This window comes from Pan troglodytes, chromosome 12 (genome assembly GCF_028858775.2).
Source record: "Pan troglodytes isolate AG18354 chromosome 12, NHGRI_mPanTro3-v2.0_pri, whole genome shotgun sequence".
Taxonomy (NCBI): Eukaryota; Metazoa; Chordata; class Mammalia; order Primates; family Hominidae; genus Pan; species Pan troglodytes.
In genome coordinates, this window is record NC_072410.2 from 68022877 (window position 1) to 68041919 (window position 19043).

The following is a 19043-nucleotide window of genomic DNA, read 5'->3' on the forward strand; positions in this document are numbered from 1 at the left end:
TTGTTTCTTCCATCAACCAGCGAAATTTGGGGGCCTCATTCTACATCCTCGCCAGATGAGATTTCTACTTCACTCTTACTTCTGAGGAAGTCTCTGGACCAACTGAGTTACAATGTGCATCATGATTTATAAAATGAAAAGTCCCTCTCTGCTACATTTTACGAACATTTCTATTTTGAGAGGTCAAGAGAGACCAGACCTAAGAACACTGTAAATCTGGAACAATAGGAGGGAAAACTGATGGTATCAGATGACTTTGCCCCTCTGCCAGGAACAGTCCAAGAGGTAGGCAACAGATGACAGCTTATATCCTGGGAAGGGAATCTCTTGCATAAGGTCAAGCTTGGGAACACAGTGTGCTGAGACAAAGGAAGCTTCATGGGACTGTCTGAAAACTGTCCTATTTTCTTCTGTCTACAAGGCTAAAGGCCTCCCAGCTGGAGAACTGCTTGGCATGGCTGAGCATTCCATGGCCTGCATTGGAGGACATGAACAGGTACAGGGCCATGGCATGATAGCAGGTCTCTTCCTGGGAAGGGGGAAAGGTTGGAACTCTATGCTAAGAGCAGTCAATAAATGGCATGACCAGCCACTGCCATCCAGCCCATCCCATGATCTGTGCACATACTACCGCATTCCATCCTTGCAATAATTGGATGAGGTAGATAGTAAGTACAATCTCCATTTAAAGACCAAGAAAGAGGGCTCAAAGAGGATTAGGCAACTCAGGCACTCACAATCAGAACTCTGGCTGCCTGGTTCCTGACCTCTCCTCTGTCCATGGCACCTACCACTCCTCCCTTCTCCCCATACCACCTCTCCGGGACCCCTGCCCAAAGTAGTACCACTCACTCACAGATCAATGAAACGGTAAGTTAGTTTAACCCTGAAAACTTAAAAATAAAGAAAACCACAATGTGATTGATTCCCTACACTGGAATATATCTAAGTCACAGAAACAGAGCTCTGGCTACTGAACTGGTCTCTACAACTTTTTCACACTTCACGTCTCATTTAATTCCTGAGCTAGCAATCTTCCCATGGGTGATGTGGCTCCTCTAGCTGTACAGGTGGGCAGTTAGACAAGGCACACAGCTGTACGTAGGGGTTTAGTGAATGAGTCACAGAAAAGAGAGCCCTGGTTGGATCAGCTCTGTCCTCCTTCCTTTCGGTCAGGTTTTACCTTCATTTCATCCATCCAGTCCATAATGTAGAGCATTTCCTGGAATATCTTCTGCAGCCCCAGGTTCATCTCGAGCCGCTGTCTCCGGGCCCTGAGCAGTTCCAGTAGGTATTCCCAGAGCCGGATGACATTGTCCTTCCTCGCTGTGATGCGCTTGATGTCGTGGTAATTCTCGGCCTCGAGCTCCCTGGCCACGGCTACCACGGCCTGCACACGCTCCTCGTATGCGGCAATGTCTGTCTCAATGGCCTCGTGCTTTTTTGTGGCGGCCTCAACTGCAGGAAGGTCAAACCCAAAGTTGTCCTACAGAGAAACGGAATGAAAAGAAGGAAAATAAAAAATCCACCCGGGCACAGTAGCTCATGCTTGTAATCCCAGCACTTTGGGAGGCCGAGGCGGGCAGATCACTTGAGGTCAGGAGTTCGAGACTAGCCTGGCCAACATTGTGAAACCCTGTCTCTACTAAAAATACAAAAATTAGCCGGGCGTGGTGGCACGTGCCTGTAATGCCAGCTACTTGGTAGGCTAAGGCAGGAAAATCGCTTGAACCTGGGAAGCAGAGGTTGCAGTGAGCCGAGATTGCGCCACTGCACTCCAGCCTGAATGACAAGAGTGAAACTCTGCCTCAAAAACAAAACAAAACAAAAACAAAACCAAAAAACCTATTTCCCGCGCCACCCCCCCAAAAAAAGGAAAAAGAACAGACATGAAATCTTGAGCACACATTAATCCCTGGTGGTCTTAAAGCCAAATCTGACTCCTGAGTCCCCCACCCCACTGGTCTCTGCCTTGAGCTTAGATGCCCTCCTCAAAGCAAACTAGTAACTGCTCATTTTGCAGAAGGGCCCAGTTCATATCTAGTACCTTACTGAAAAGCTAGAGCAGGTGATAGCTTATGTCAAGCCAGGTGGAAAAGCAAGCCATTTTTGTTTATTTCACAACCAGTCTAACTGCCTCGTAGGATTAGTTGGTCAAAGATTAAAGAAAAGAGAGAAACTGTTAAAACTTATAAATGTGAACAGTTCACACACACTCAATGGCTCTAAAACTCTGCTTGAGCTGCTTCCAAATCTATGAAAAGTTAGATAAATATAAATGTATATTATAAATTATAAACATCCTCTTAATGGGAAGGGGCCAAGGTGACCTGACGTTCCTCCAGAATAATGAATGTCAATAAGCAGCTGTCCTCTGGCCCTATGCCCCTGGGGATGGTCTGTGTTTCTAGATTACCCTAGCAACAGTCTTTTTAATAATGTCAAGAGCAGAACCTGAGACACCAGACGCTGGTTTTCGCTCAGCCAAGTCTCCCTCATAGCTGCCTTGCGATCAAATCTGCGGGCGAGCTGTTCCAGTTTCTCCTGTCTTATAAGCTCATTCCGCAAAGCCAGTTCTCTTTCGTGTTCCGCTTTTTCCAGTCTTTCCCAGGCCTACAAAAATGAAAACACACACACACACAAACACAGTTTCCTGCAGTGTTCAAGGAAACTTCCGTGGTTACAGTCAACAGCTAATATTTCTCAAAAGGACCTGACAGCTTGAATGGGAAATCCCATTCCCACTCTCACTGACTCTCAAGCCTTGAGGAAAAAAACGGGTTTTTCTCTCAGTGTATCCTCATGGGAATGCTCTTCCGTCATCTATATCTAAAGATTCTGTGTTGTACTCGGAAAACAAAACTGTAGCTATGAAGTAATATAAGTAAATTATAAATCTCTTACTTTAAGAGGAAATAAATTATCTTAAATAGCTTTGATCATATAAAAAAGATAAATGATTTTTCTAAGAATTCATATGAATTTCTCATTCATTCCACCCTGGGCCACTTTTAAAAAATTTACACATCTGAAATTTCTTTCAAAATCCTGACCTACTGTCCATATTAAATTCATTCCTATGAAATGTATTTCTTCACCTAAAAAAAAAATCAAACATTCCACTCGAAGGAATCTAAGTGGGGCCAGATGCAGTGGCTCACGCCTATAATTCCAGCACTTTGAAAGCCGAGGTGGGAGGATTGTTTGAGGCCAGGAGTTCAAGACTAGCCTGGGCTATATAGTGAGACCCTGTCTCCATTAAAAAAAAAAAATATTAATGAGCAGCATAAAGGAATGTAGTTCTGTACAAGTGACCAAAGTTCTAGAATTTTTCAAATTTCTTTCTAGTTGGAAATAATGCCTGCTGTGAATTTCTATAACTGCAGGCATAATAGGCATGATGATTAAAATTGCTTATTTGACAGCATCTCTAATGCAAGAAGCCAACATCCTAAGCCCCACAACTACTATGATTCCAAACACATGAAATAAGGTTTCAATTTCTCCTTTCTGTAATTTAAAGATGTTTGAAACAATTGCCTCAGATGAGAAGTAAAGTGATATGTATCTGAGTAGCAAGGTGTATAGCCTACGCCAAAGCTGGTTTGATAAAATCTAACATTGCCCCCTGAAGCCTCCAGCAGCCCAACCCGGTACCATTGTTTGCTTGGTCCTTTGCCACACCTGAGCACCAGCTGCCAATTGTCAATTCGGCAGGTGGGGACAGCCCCTTCCAGTCTCTTGTCCTCTTAGCAGTCGAGACCTAGTGATAGAACCTGAAGCCTCCAGGAGGTCAGGGCCCATGCAGAGTCCAGATCCACTTTACCTTGTTGATGTCAGAGATGAGCTTCCCCTCCCGGGGCATGTAGACCTTCTGGTTGTTGGCCCTCATCTTGCTCTGAATGGTGAAGAGCAGCACTTCCAAGTTCCCCTTCTCAGTAAATCTAAACACAGGGGAAAACATTCATTTGGTACTGGAGAAAAAAAAAATTTCACACTGTCATGCATTTTAAAAACCATTTAACTCTGGTCTGACTTACATGAAATGCATGTCAAAGAGACATTAGTAGGTTGCTTATTGGCTATTACAAACCTTGAAACATACCAAACCGTGGAATTTCTTTGTGGTTGTTTGTTGTTGCTGACATTTATATTTGAGGGTGTCAAAGGCATGCAATACTCTTTTGTATTCACTTAAATCAAGGTTTAAACCCCAAATCCTGGACAATGGACTTACTTCATTCATTCAGTGTAGCTGAATGCATTCAACACGGATTATTTCAAATGTCTACCTAATATAATTTTCAATGGGTTTTAGAGACCTTACCAAGATATATGCAACTGAGTTTTCAGAAAAGAAAAAATGACTTTGGAACTATGGTAAGCAATAGATAAGGTCTACAATCCTTATTCAACAATTATGAACTTAAAAAAGATATGAAAAAAATCAAACTTTTTTTGGGTTGCAAAACCTGTTCTGAACTGTTATGAAATTATCTATTATCTTTCTTTATCTAATGCAATGTGAATATTTACACATTTTGCTACAGATACTTACTGGGCTTATGGGCTATTGCCTTAGTCCCATCTGGGGTCTTATAATATACAACATATGAGCTGTGCTGTTTTTTTAAAATCCAAAAATTATGGAATCCTGAAACACACTAGGTACAATGGTTTTGGATAAGGGGTTGGGGACTTGTACCATTTCTTGGAATTCTCATATATCCTGTATGTCAGTGGCACATTTATATTGGGAAGGGCTCAGAGAGAGCATGATCTATCATAAATCTCAGCAAAACAGAATCAGATGAAAAGGAGTAGGACACACTACTGAGTGGCATTCAGTTAAGAGATGAGATTACAGAAATCAGAACATAGGGGTCTGTTGGCTACAGTGATGTGTCTTTCCATATTAATGATCACACTACAATATGCATCTTACTTGGGTGGTTTCTCCACAGTGCGGTAAGTGTTGAATGCCTGAAGCTGCTGTTGAACCCCGACCAGCGAATTGGCAAATTTGCGATTGTTCAGAATGATGATGGTTTGTTCAATCCATTCCAGAAGGTCAGAGGCAAGTGATTCATACTTTTCAATCATTTTTTCTGTTTCAATAGCATTGTCAAGCACCTGTAAACAAGGGATAGAAAAATTGAAAAGATCATGTCACTCCATAAGTTAAATACGATTGTAACCCTATACAAGTGCACGCACACAAAACGACCGGCTTTGAAACAGTTTGGCCAGCTCTGAAACAGTTGACCAGCTTTGAAACAGTTCAGCTGTACCTGGGCACAAGCATTTTAACTCAAGGAACCATCTGCTAAGAGGGGCCCAGACTGTGATTATTATTTGTGAGCAATGACAGCTTAACTGTAATTGGTTCTGTAACTTTCCAACCCCCAAGCAAAGAGATTCTGAATGATTTCTGTAGCCTAACATCTGAAATCCCTAGAGAAACAAAAAGGGCTCAATTTAGCTTGATCCTGTCCCATAAATGCCCATTAATTTTTGACTTCACTGCATTGAGAGGACAATGTCATCTGGTCTGAGGTGTTTTGAAAACATGGCAGGTGAACATCAGCCAAATGAGAAGTAAAAAGCACGATGCTGGGGCCTTTTCAACTGTGGTAAGTAGGATGTCACACCCATGACATTAGGCAACTCGATCAGATTTCCAATACCCAATTTCCTGGAGCAGTTGAGGAGAAAGATGTTGCTGGGTTTGAGATAGCCCCCAGATCCTTTCCTAAATATGGTGGCCATCTCTCCCACCTCTTATTACCCTTCAGGATGAAGAGGCTTCCGCCGATTTCCCTACCATCCGGAGAGTCCACTACAAATTGCTATTGGCAAACTTTATGAGTGCATGGGAGAATGAGGGCTCAATTAACCTTAATTATGTCTCACAACTCACAAAATTGGCACCAGCTCACCTTTCCAATTCGTTTTCCTTCAACAGCTAAGGCCTTCATCTTAGAGAAGTAGTGGTAATAAGTCACCACGTAAGTGATTATGGACTTCTCATCAGGATGGTCCACGCTGATGTCTGTAACCCAGAGAAGACTCTGTTCAGTGTGTTGCATGCTACTGTGCCCCACCCAGGTAGCAGGAACAAATGCAACGACTGCTGGTCAACATGGAACAGTTCAGCGTCTTCATGTTTGTACTTGAGCGTTCTGCCATCCGTGCATTAATTACAAGGATAATGAGGGTGAAACCATCTCACTAATTCCCCATTATGTGAATATTCATGAAACGCCTTCCACAGACACATAGTTCCTCTCCTTGCCCTACTACCATACTGGGTTAGCTCTGCTTGAGTCCTCATTGCTGCCTACAGGACCAGCACTGCCCCCTGTCAATCAGTCTTTGGATATCTTTATCTCCTTGTTACCAGTATCCAGCAGCTAGTCACTGAGTCTAAGTTGGGATGACCCTTATTTATGGAATCCTTATTGTCACTCATGTTTCAGACCCATCCTGTCACATAACCAGCCCTGAAACAATGGCTCCCTCCACCAGCTTTCCCTACTACTCGATTTCCTTCACATAGTGCACCCAGACTGATCTTTCAGAAGCACAGCTGTGAACACAGTTTCTCCTAGCTCAAAATTTACTCAGTCTGAAGAATAAACTATAAGCGCTTCAGTCCTCTAGAATCTGGCTGTAACTTTCCTTCCCTTTTTTCCATCAATTTGTCAAATATTCACCAGGCTTCTTTTAAGTGTCAAGCATTGTTCTAGACATTTCTAAATTCTATAGCCTACTACCTCTCAGACACTGTATTCCTTATTCAATTTTTTGAGACAGGGTCTCACTCTGTCACCCAGGCTAGAACGCCGTGACATGATTATAGCTCACTGCAGCCTCAAACTCCTGGGCTCAAGCAATCCTCTCACCTCAGCCTCCTAAGTAGGTGAAATTGCAGATGAGAGCCACTGTACCTAGCACTGTATCTCTGAATCAAACTTGACCATTCACCATTCCCTATACACACATAATTTCCAATACGCCTTCCTTAACTTATGACTTCCCTTTGTCTGAAATGGCCTTCATGACCCCATAACTTTCTTACTATCCATCAAGGTCCATTTCAAAAGTTACCACCCAATACAACCATTTACGATCCCCACAGCTGACATTATTGTCTCCCTCCTCTATTCCCTTGGGGCTTTGTATGGACACAGAGTCCACTTTTTGCCAGGTTATGATTTTTTATGCATGTTTTGTTTGCCTTACAAAATTCAGTCCCCAAGGGCAGAAGCCTGTCCGGGCAAGCCCCTATGCCACTCCACCTACCACATTCCCGCTGTGCTGTCCTGTGCAAAGCAGGTGGTCAATAAATAGGTACTGAGAGAAGGAACAAACAACTTAAAATGGCAAGTCTTTGAAGTTCGGCAATATTGAGTAAGCACTCAACTTGGGATAGGTTGTGAAGAGAACACAAAGGATAGCTCTTAACAGATATTATCAGGCTCTTTTTCAATATACATTCATACATACACCCCCCCATTCCTATCGCCGCCCCTGACAGCCTTGTATGGAGCAAAATTGTTTCTCTTAATTTAAACAAGATAACATCAGGACACACTGCTGGCATGCTCCCTGCCCAGGGTCACTAAGGCAGCCAGTGGTGGTGAGGGCCAGAATCACAGCTACTGTTCCTTACCCCAGGGCTCCTGTGTCTGCTCAGCCCGTCAAAGTGTGCACAAAGGAGAGTGAACTGGAGGACAGCCAGAAAAAAATGCCAGTGTAGGTATCCAATTTAATCAACACAAAATGTCAACAAAACTCAAAGAAGTGAGAAGGTAAAACTTTTTATTTAACTTGTCTACAAGTAGATTTTAACTGATGTTCTTTGGAGCCCTGGACAACTAATAATCAAGATCAAACCCACAGGATAAAAGTGAAATCAGCTGCCATTTTTAGCTCCTTGTCTTGTGATCTGGGGAACATCAATCCCCCTTTTCATACTGGGCGGTGATTGAAAGATTAACTAATGAGCAAGTTATTAAAAAATGTTGTCACTGCGATAGGGAAAAAAAGGTTCTTATCAAAGCACAAAGAACTAGGGCTAAGGAAAAATTCCTTCCCATAGTAAGATAGGGGTTAAGCATGAAGATTTATCGAAGCCCAAGGAATTTTAGTTTTCTGTTTATATTGAGAAACCATTTAATGGGTTAGTACAAAGATAATTTTATCTCAGCTTCCTGTAGCCAACATATCAGTGAATCTGATGCATTGGAAAATAGCAAGAAGCCTGCCTGGCAGCCTCATGACCTTGATCTGCCTTTGGGGAGTTAAACTTCCTGTTCTATATTTAAAAGAACTTTAAACTTTCACTCACATACACACAGTTTTTTTCCTCTCTAATATTTGTTCACAGCTGACAGGATCTATATATCTCCAGCACTTCAAACAAATCCAGATATTTTAAATGCTTCTCAAAATTAGAAAAAGTTCCTATGAGAGCTCATGTTGAAATGAAACCCAGAATTAGGATTTTGTTAAGCAAGGGAACTACAACCTGGGGAACTGCTCCAAACAGGTCAGCTCCAAGTTACACAGGGACTCACAAAGAGGTATTAGTTCCGTGCAGAGAATGGGATGCAGCTGTAAGAAAGGACTATGACTGCTGCTCCTTCCACCCCTACACTCCCCTTTCCCAAAGGTGCCTTCCTCATTTAAACTCTTACTTGCTCATAAGCGAAGCACAGCCTCCTAACAAGGCCCCTGCCTGCAATCTCCACCCATCCCCATCCAACCTGCTTGCCACCTTCAGATAAATGTCAGCCAACAAGTATTCATTAAGAGCCTATGACAGGTTTTGTACTTTTCTACTTCGAGCACAGCTGCTAAGAACCTTCAATGACTCCCTGTTGCCTGTTGCCCCTATGGGGATCCCATCCACTAACAGCAGGGAATAGTGGTATTCCCTACTATTACCCTAAGCACCATTCCCATTGAATTGTTAGCCCTCAAGCATACCTTCTTCTTTCCTGGTTCTGCACCTTTGCTCATGCTAGTAGCTCTGCCCGCACACGCTCTCCTTCAGACTCTGTTTAAATCGTATTCATCTTTCAAGGCCTTTTTGAGTGTCATCCTTTCCACAAATCCTCAAAAAATTCCCATAACCAAAATTAAGCTCTTCCTTTGATAATTCCCAAATGAAACAGACTGACACAAAACAGATTTTACATTAACACCTGGATGGTACAGATGCTAAAAATCCCACCTGTAATCCCTTGAGTCCCTACCTTCGGGGTCCAACAGTTTAGTGAGGCCGAGGTGCTGTTCTGCCAGATTAAATGCATTCTGCAGGTTGTAGTGTGCGTTAGATTTCTTTAGTTTGTCAAAATCTATCAGGTCAGGCCTGTGCAGAACAACAGTGGGACACAACAAAAATCATGGCTTGAAAAGAAATATGACCAATGAAACATGACTGTTACTCCAAAAAGGTTAAAATCACCAATTAGTGGAGTAAAACTCTAAAATATACTATTATGGAATCATCAAACAATGAAACCTGATTTTTGAATAAACACTTCAAAGTTAATTAAGAAAAAAAAAGATTAAGGGTGAACCTGTTTATTTTGTTTGGAAGAATTTATATATTCTCCCATATTTTCCTCACATGGAATGCAGAAATTTCCACCATGGTGCAACAGTTAAGCCAACGGATATGGAAAAGTCACCCAAACCTGCTATGGAAGGACAGCAATCTTTTACCCCACGATTGCTAGGATGATTTGTATGGACTTACCGGTGTTTGTGTATCAGTGCATTGAAGGCCATGCCGTCCCTCCAGCTAGTGGTGAAATTGTGAATGTTGACATTGGGGTACCTGCCAAGGACAAAGCAGAAGGGAAAAGCAACACAATTACCACATGGAGGTTTACACTTTTGCCAAGTGCTTTGTTAATAAAAAGTCTGTAAGCATTGTAAAACCTAAAGCAGTGAATATCACTAAGGACAATCAAGTCAGAACAAATAACCCGTCAACTCGAGCCTGCCATAAAATAAAAATAAAACATGCATCCATGTGGCTTTTCTTGCTTGGTAATTCAGTCTCACAAAAGATGTGAACTGTGTCGTAGATTTAAAACACTATTCTTACTTAGGAAAAAGTGACGACAACCTAGACACCTCTGAGGCCTCTGCTTCCACTGGCTTTCTACTCTACCTACAAAGACACCAGGACCTGCAGTCCCTTGTCACACGTTACTTTGGGACAAGAAGTGGTGGGACTATCTGTTCATGTGACACTCAGCTTTCTTTCTTCCATACGCCACTTAATTGGATGAAGTTTGTAAAAGTAGTACCTCCCTGAAAAATTTATGTGTGAAACTTACCCATAATGAATCAGCTATTCTATACCATATTGACTATTAATAACTTTATATCAGTAGCTGATTAAAGGTTCATACCTGACTTGACCCTTTTATTAGGCCATAAGCTCTTTATAGACATGATGACTTTTCAGCTAGCTCTCAGAATGGATGGAGTTCTGATTTTCATATTCTGAATTAATGTTCATTAGAGTTACATCTACACCTAAAGTAGTTCTGACAGTAAATCTAATTAACCTAAAATTGGGTCTCAGTAAGTACCTATGACCTTAAACCAATTTGCTAAGAACTCGAAGGCTTAGCATCAGTTGAGTCCTAACAACAGTAAGCAACAAAAAAGATGTGGTTCTCTAAAAACAACTTCACTGAAATTTCAATGAAAAAATAAAAGGGAAACTGACACAGATAATATTAAAAGGTTATGCTATTGTTTACTGTGCAAAGAAAGCTCCCCAAAACAGAAATTAAAGGGTGAAGAAAACCTACAACTGTATTCTTAAAATATCATGGATATGATTCCTAAGCATGCTTCCAGGGTTTTCAAATTCAAAATATAATGCTCTCTGGAGCTTCCTTAATAAAGAGAAGGAAACTGATTATGAAGACATGACAGGTCTAAAATATAAATTAGAGCTCCTTTCATTCTGAGAGCTAATTGAAAAGTCATATCAACTGCTTGCGAGTTAACAAGACTTCCCAATGGAAGCAGTGGAAAAGATACCTGTCAACACCTTCTAAGTGATGACTGCAGTGGAATTCAGTCCTGGAAGAAGCAGCCCCAATACCCTCTTCATTCACACTCACCCAGCTGTCTTCATCTGGCACCACAACAGCAATGCATCCTTGGCAGATTTCTTCTCTTTGTTGTCTTCAGTTTCCACACTGATATCCTGGATCTAAGATTTACAAAGAAATATTAGACAAATAGATGGGTCAGCTGCCTAAAAGAACCACTGAAGAACAGGTCTGCATATACATAAAGAATAAACTGTAGATCAAAGCCTTGCCCTGCAGACGATCTACCCTGTCAATGAAAACTGCTTCCTGAAGTCTGGGCTCACTTCAGAAACACAACGAAAACTACATTTTCTATGTCACACAGACAGAAGGCTGACGGGACTTCCCAGCACCTATCAGAGGTCATTTTTACCCCTGAGACAACCCATCTTTCCAGTGAGAATCTAGCACAGGGGTTCATACAGTGCATCTGGAATCTCACCAGACCCCCAGAAAAATACTGAGTTCGGTTTTTTTGTAAGTAAACATTTTTCACACCAGGTGCAACCTTCATTGATGAGGGCACTGTGTGCACCATTTCCAAACTATTAGAGCAAGTGTGGGCTTAAACGCTGTGCTTCCATGGTGTGCCTTCATAAGCCGCTCAGAGGCAGCATATCTGCAACATTATACACAAAGCCTGGTCGGCTGGCACCAAAGTCAGACTGCCTGGATGTGAATCCAGGCTCCATCACCTACCATGTACCCTTGGGCAGGTTCCCCAGCTTCCCCATCTGAGGAATGGAAATAATGACAGTGGCTAATCTCACAGCACTGTTATGCACTTAAATGATATAATAAAGTGCAGAGCTTGTAATAAGGGTCCGTGAATGTTAGTTTTTAGATTAGGCGCCAACTGCCAGCTACGTAATTTTAGACAAATGCTCCAAATACACTTTTGTCTATTATATGAAAGTTTCCTCTTGTAGAGTAAAATGTGGAATGGAGTCAGGAGTGGATGGTGCTGGCCAGGAGTCCATCCATTGCCTCCAGCTGTAGCCATTTTAAGCTTCGCTGCTCTGTCATGCTCCCCACTACCTTCACTCCATTCAATCTACAAACACTTCCCAGAATTCTTTTTGAAAAAGAGAGAAAATGAAGACAAAATATATAAATACAGGATTAAAAAGTTAGAAACTTTCAACTAGGAAAAACACCTGGGAATTGAAACAACTACATTAAAAAAAATTCTCTATTTTTAATTGTGTTAAGAAGGTGAAGCCTGAGTCTGTATAAACCCCAGTCTCTAATATTAGGATCATTAGCTCAAGTGCAGAAAGAGAATGTGGAAGAACAACCCTCACTCAAGGAGTGAGAGACAGGCTCACCAGGAAAGTCAGGCTGCAACTTTACACACATTAACCCATTGGCTTTCTTATACTTCTGTGTGAAGGGTATCTGTTTCCAGATTTGCCCATATGGAAACAAAGCCTACCCTTCTGAAATGAAGACAGCTCCCTATTTAAACTAGGCAAACTTAGAGACTTCCACTCCAGTTTCTCACCATCTTCAACTTTTTTTTTTTGAGACAGTCTCTGTCACCCAGGCTGGAGTGCGGTGGTGTGATCTCGGCTCACTGCAATCTCCGCCTCCCATATTCAAGCGATTCTCCTGCCTCAGCTTCTCAAGTAACTGGGATCATAGGTGCCTGCCACCACACCTGGCTAATTTTTGTATTTTTAGTAGAGGCAGGGTATCGTCATGTTGGCCAGGTTGGTCCCGAACTCCTGATCTGAAGTGATCCACCCACCTTGGCCTCCCAAAGTGCTGGGATTACAGGCACGAGCCACCGCACCTGGCCCTTACACTCTCTTTTAAAGGGGCAGCATCATAAAATCTGTGTCATCATCAGTATTTAATGGACACCTCTATGCACATATAGGGTAGGCCATATCCTGGTAGCAATGAGAGCACACGCACGCACACACACACATACACACACACTGGGAACTTGTAAAACCGTATATTCAGGAGCTGGGGGAAGGAGAGACCATTGTACATACACAGGGAAGCTTGACCCTATGTATCTACAAGGATATGTGGAGTATCCTTATAGATATGCTGGATATCTACAGCTGGGCCTTGGCTGATTCATAATCATATTACTTTTGTAGAATAGGTAATGTTTTAATAAAGCTGCTGGAGAAGGCTGAGTCATGTCAGACAACAACACTGCAGGCCACGCGGTAACATCAGCAGCCTATGCCTCTCACCTCAACAGAAAGGGAGAAAATACACATTAGCATTTATAAGTTGAATTATAGGAATATGCAAACTGGCAGGAAGCGAATTAGTCAATGACTCAAAGCAATTCACGCTGAGAATCCTGAAAAGGGCTGTGTGTGCCAGCTCCCTGACCTGGGTGCTGACCCGCTGTCAAGATAGCCCACAGTCAGGATGGCCTTCCACGCTCCGATTATTGCAGGCCAAAGGTAACAGAAATACAACATTTTACTCCATAAAACTGGGGTGAAGCTAGAGGAGTGTACTGCTAATAATTTCACCTCTGTTGCCATAAGACACAAGAGCAGTAATTAGTGGATTCAATGGCTACTCCATTTTCAAATCATTCAGGAACTAAATAACAGAAATGTAAGAGTTCTAACTGGGGAAAAATGTCCTTGATTGCTGTAATTAACTCCTTTAATGATGTTGTACCATCTTCAACAGTGGTTCTCTCTTCAGACCTACTTAATCAGAATTACTAGGGCTGGGCCCTGGGAACCTGAATTATTAAAAGGGTTTCCCAAAGGCATCAGATGATCAGCCAGCTTGGGAACCAGCCAGGCAGGAAGCTATTTCTTCCTGTAACTCATTCTAGTCCCCTACCCCTTCTTCCCACATATATAATCACGACACTACCTGAAGCCCAGTCGTAGGGCAAGTGAGAAGGAAAAGGGATTGTTCACAGGCTGATTTCAGAGTTTCAATAAGAAAACAAAGCAAGTTATAATTTGATTTTTCGTTTTTCCTTTTTGTGTGAGGTTTTTGTTTACCCAGAAAAATCAAACAGATCTTTATTAAAGGGGCAGAACAGGAATGAATGGCAAGAGAACACAGTCACTGAGGAGACAGGACTGTTAGAATATTTGTTCGCAGAGAAACCTGACACTATGGTACAAAGTTGTTCCTGCCTTTCCAATTTTAATTGGAACGCATGAGTACGAAGCATGCGCCTGGAGAAAGAACCAATAATCAGGCTTGTGGTGGTGCACAGTCCCAAAAGGCTGAGTGCTCTCTCTTAAGGGGTCAGAGGCACCCACTATAGCCCTGGCTGGCTGTGTCATCAGAGGCAAGGTTTCAAATTTCTGTGGGTCCCCGATTTCTTCATAAAGTGAAAGAAGTGGACAAAATGACCTTGAGAGTACCTTCCAGCTTAAAATACTTCTATACTCAGAGCCTTCCTCCTCAAGTATAACAAAACCCATAAAGCATCATCAATTCAAAGAAACACAAGAGTTTTGTACTTTCCTCCTGCAAACTGCTTCCTCACATCCAAAGAGAATGAGAAGGTGAAAATGGAGCCCACACACATGCCATAACCCTCAACAGCTTTGCCAAAAAATGTTCTGTAACACATGTCATAGTTGAGTGAAGTTGAGGCAGTCTAAGCTAATAACCTAGCATTGGCCACGTCCTTATACCTTTGCTCCTGAGAGCCAAGCAGCAGAGACCAGATGTTTAGAGCAGGTGCCAGCAAAGTGGTGGGCTGGGATGCAGCCTAGAAGCCCCTGGGCCGCTGAGATGTGTCTGACAGGAAAGCTAAGATTACCAGGGCTAGTACAATTGCAGGAGGATGTAGTAGCTTCCACGTGCCTACGAGGCAGCATTCAATTCTGAGGGCTGGATATGACACACATGACTCTGAGACATGCTTTCAACCTGGTCTTCCCGATCCCTCTGATACAGGGAGGCCAGCTCTATAACAATGCTCATACCTGAGAGGTCGGCCTAAGTTCTGAGCAACCCTGGGCAGAGACCCTTACCTGGAAGCGCAGGATGATGGTCCAGATGAGGCCAAGGGTCAGCCGGTGGTTTCCATCCACAATGTCATGGGACCCCATGTTCTCAAGATGGACTCTCTGCTCCTTCAGGAACTGAAGGGCCTTGTCCACATTCTCTAAGCAGTGGATGCGCATTCGTCCCTTGGTGGGTTTAGGCTAGAAACAGGAGAGCAGAGGCGGAGACACATCACCCAACAGAGTAGAGATGAACCCCGAGTTACTGCCTAGTCACATGTGCCCATTCATGCAATGCTCTCCCGCTCAGAGCAGAACATTAACAAACACATGTACTCATTAAGTCCAAGGACGGTATTTACCTAACGGCCACAGGAAAAAAGTTTACTTAAGGGGATGATAACTGATTCCTCTTTAGAGAATAATTGTGGAGCTATATAGTTTACAAATGAGCATTTGTTTAAGTTCAGGGAAGAGAGAATCCAATTTTCATGGAGAATTTCAGCGCTACTGCTGCCATCCATACAATTTTTTTTTTTGCAGGTGCATGACAAAACACCTGTGAGGATTTTCTGATTACTTGGAAAGTAAAATTAGGTTTGCCACCTGCTGGCAACCCTTAAGGTTGGCTCAAAATGAAAACAGGGAACACAACCATCAAATCAGAAGAATTTCCAAGTGGTAGTTGTGTGTGGAGGGATGGGGTGAAGGTTAAGTAAAGAAGTATAACTTACTGAAAAGAAGGGGAAAAGGGAAAAAAATGAGTGTAGTGCAATTTAAATACCCCAAATGTTTCTTCCCTCTACCCAGTTTTATCAAAACGTAAAAGAGGCCCTTGGAAGGTGAACATTTTAAATAAAACAAACAAACAAAAAATACATATAGAGAGAGTAGATAATGCATATGTGTATATATACATCTACTATAAAATATACTATTACAAAAGTATATATACATCTCCTGTAAAAGCACACACACATCTACTATAAAAATATAGTAAATATACACAGTTGACCTTTAGTTGGGCCTGAACTATTCAAATGCACTTATGCATGGATATTTTTCAATAAATAAACTGGAAAACTTTTGAGAGATTGGTGACAATTTGAAAAGATTCAGATGAATGGCCTAGCCTAGAAATACCAGAAAAATTAAGAAAAAGGTATGGCATGAATGCATAAAATATATATAGATGTTAGTCTATTTTATAATTTACTACCGCAAAATATATACAAATCTGTCATAAAATTAAAAATTATCAAAACTCATACACACAAACACAGATTGTAATGGCACCATTTGAGCAGTATTAAATCTTGGTATGTACTGTACTACTATAGTAATTTCAGAGCCATCTCTAACTCCTACTGTGATGAGCTCAAGTATTGTTGAGTGCCTACTTAAAATGCCTATGATGCTAATCATCTCCACGTGGTCTCTCTAGTAAATTGGGTATCACAGTAAAAAGCCATCTCTCACAGTTCTTGTGTATTTTTCACAGTGTCTAGTGCAATACTGTAAACCTTGACTAATATCATGAGACCCAAAGTGCCACTAGTGATGCTGGAAGTACTCCCAAGAAGCAGAGAGAAGTCATGACATTACAAGAAAAGGATGAACTGCTTGCCATGTATTGTAGATTGAGGTCTACAGTTGTGGTGGCCCACCATTTGAAGACTAAAAAAAGAAAAGGAAATTTGTGAAGCCATCCCTGAAGCTACACCAGCAGATGCAAAGACCTTGCACTTTTTTGTGAAATATCTTTTTATCTCATATTGAAAATGCAGCGTTTGGCTGGGTGCAGCAGCTCATGCCCGTAATCCCAGCACTTTGGGAGGCTGAGGCGGGCAGACTGCTTCTGCCCAGGAGTTTGAGACCAGCCTGGACAACATGGCAAAAACCCATCTCTACAAAATAAATAATGAATTAATTAAAAATGCATCTTTTATGTGAGTGCAGGATTGCCATAAAAGAGGCATACCTAAGGACTAATATGATTTGAGAAAAAGTGAAGTCATCATATGACAATTTAAAGGCATAGGAAGGTGAAGGATCTAAGGCTGGAGTATGTAACACCAGCAAAGGATGGCATGACTATTAATTTTTAATTGGGTAGCCCTCAGAACCAGGAAAGGTTCACAGAGCTCCCAGTCTGATAATTTCGGAAAGAGGTTTGGCTTAAAAAATGTCAAGGAATTGGGAGAAGCAGCTTTTGCTGACCAAGAGGCAGCAGATGAGTTCCCATGCACCATTAAGAAAATCAATGAAGGAAAAGTGTATCTTGCCTCAACAAGTTTTTAATGCAGATGAAAGTGCCCTGTTCACAAAAGCCCAGTAAGAGAAAGAGAGGTGAGCACCAGGACTTAAGGCATAAAGGGATAGGCTAACTCTACTGTTCTGTGCAAATGCAGCTGGGTTTATAATCAGGACTGCCCTTATTCATAAAGCTGCTAACCTTTGAGCCTTGAAGGGAAAAAATAAATACCAGCTGCCAGTCTTCTGGTTGTACAAAAAGAAGGCCTGGACAATGACAACCGGTTTTCTGAATTGGTTCTACTGATGTTTTGGTTCCTGAAGTCTCAAAGTACCTTGCCAGTAAGAGGCTGCCTTTTAAAGTTCTTTTGGTATTGGACAATGCCCCCACCCAGAACCCCATGAGTTCAACACTGAAGGTACTGACATGGTCTACTGGCCCCTAAACACAACATCCCTAATTCAGCTTCTAGATCAAGGGGTCATAAGGACTTGTAAGGCTCATTACTACACAAAACTCTATGGAAAGATTTGTTGATGCTATGGAATAGAATCCCCAAAAGAGAGAACATCATGAAAATCTGGGAGGACTACACCACTGAAGATGCCATCATTGTTACAGAAAAAGCTGTGAAAGCCATCGAGCCTAAAACAATACATTCCTGCTGAAGAAAATGATGTCCAGATGTTACACAGGACTTCACAGAATTTATGACAGAGCCAATGAAGGAAATTACGAAAGAGGTTATGGATATGGCAAAAAGGTAGAGGGGTGAAGGTTTTCATGATACGGATCTTGGAGAAATTCAAGAGCTATCAGACACCACATCAGAAGAATTAACGGAAGACGACTTGATGAAAATGAGTGTCTCCAAAAAGATGACAAATGATGAGGAAGAGGATGTAAAAGCAGTACCAGAAAACAAACTGAATTTGTTCCAAGGGTTCCAATTATTCAAGACTGCTTGTGTTATTTCCATAAAGTTACACCAAGTGTCCCTGCCTCTTCTGCCTCCCCTTCTACCTCCTCCACTTCTACTACACCAAGATGGCAAGACCAATCCCCCCACCTTCCTCCTCAGCCTACTCAACGTGAAGACAAGGATGAAGACATTTATGATGATCCACTTCCACTTAATGAATCTGCAAATATATTTTCTCTTCCTTTTCTAACATTTTCTTTTCCCTAGCTTACTTTAAGACTACAGTAATGTAATACACATAACATGCAAAATATGTTAATTGACTGTTTATATTATTGATAAGACAACAGTAGGCTCTTAAAAGTTTTGGGGGAATCAAATGCATAGGAAGATTTTCAGTGGCATGGGGTTGGTGCCCCTAAACCCCCTGCTTTGTTCAAGGATCCACTGTGTGTGTGTGCGCGCACTCGTGCGCGCACGCACACACACGCACACAAAATGGGTTTCTATTATCTGTTGTACCAACACCAAGCTCATGCCCTCGCCCATCTGGCTCCATCCTTCTCTCCTTCCTATTTCCCATCACTCCCCCTCTAGTAGAGGCTGCACCTGGAGCTGATGTCACCATCTCATAAAGATGCCAGGAGGATGCACACATCCACATGTAGAAGAACGCACTCAGCCTGTGACCCATCATCTTGACTTCCCAATCTCTTCACCTCATCACACCTACCTACCTTCCAAGGCTCAGGCCAAGGCCCATCTTTCCTTCCCGG

General features: G+C 42.1%; 1 protein-coding gene across 8 annotated transcripts in view; it reads right to left on the reverse strand.

Moving 5' to 3' along the window:
* Window positions 1–19043, reverse strand: part of SPTBN1 (spectrin beta, non-erythrocytic 1) — a 207130-nt gene that overhangs the window by 42257 nt on the left and 145830 nt on the right. For all 8 annotated transcript variants that reach the window (XM_001154155.5, XM_054677845.1, XM_054677846.1 and 5 more), the window contains 9 exons: window positions 15119–15292; window positions 11160–11251; window positions 9770–9850; window positions 9264–9379; window positions 5940–6052; window positions 4946–5133; window positions 3827–3944; window positions 2455–2613; window positions 1184–1486 (listed from right to left, as the gene is read on the reverse strand). In XM_001154155.5, coding sequence (XP_001154155.2) covers window positions 1184–1486; window positions 2455–2613; window positions 3827–3944; window positions 4946–5133; window positions 5940–6052; window positions 9264–9379; window positions 9770–9850; window positions 11160–11251; window positions 15119–15292 — 1344 coding nt within the window. The remainder of the gene's footprint in view (window positions 1–1183; window positions 1487–2454; window positions 2614–3826; window positions 3945–4945; window positions 5134–5939; window positions 6053–9263; window positions 9380–9769; window positions 9851–11159; window positions 11252–15118; window positions 15293–19043) is intronic.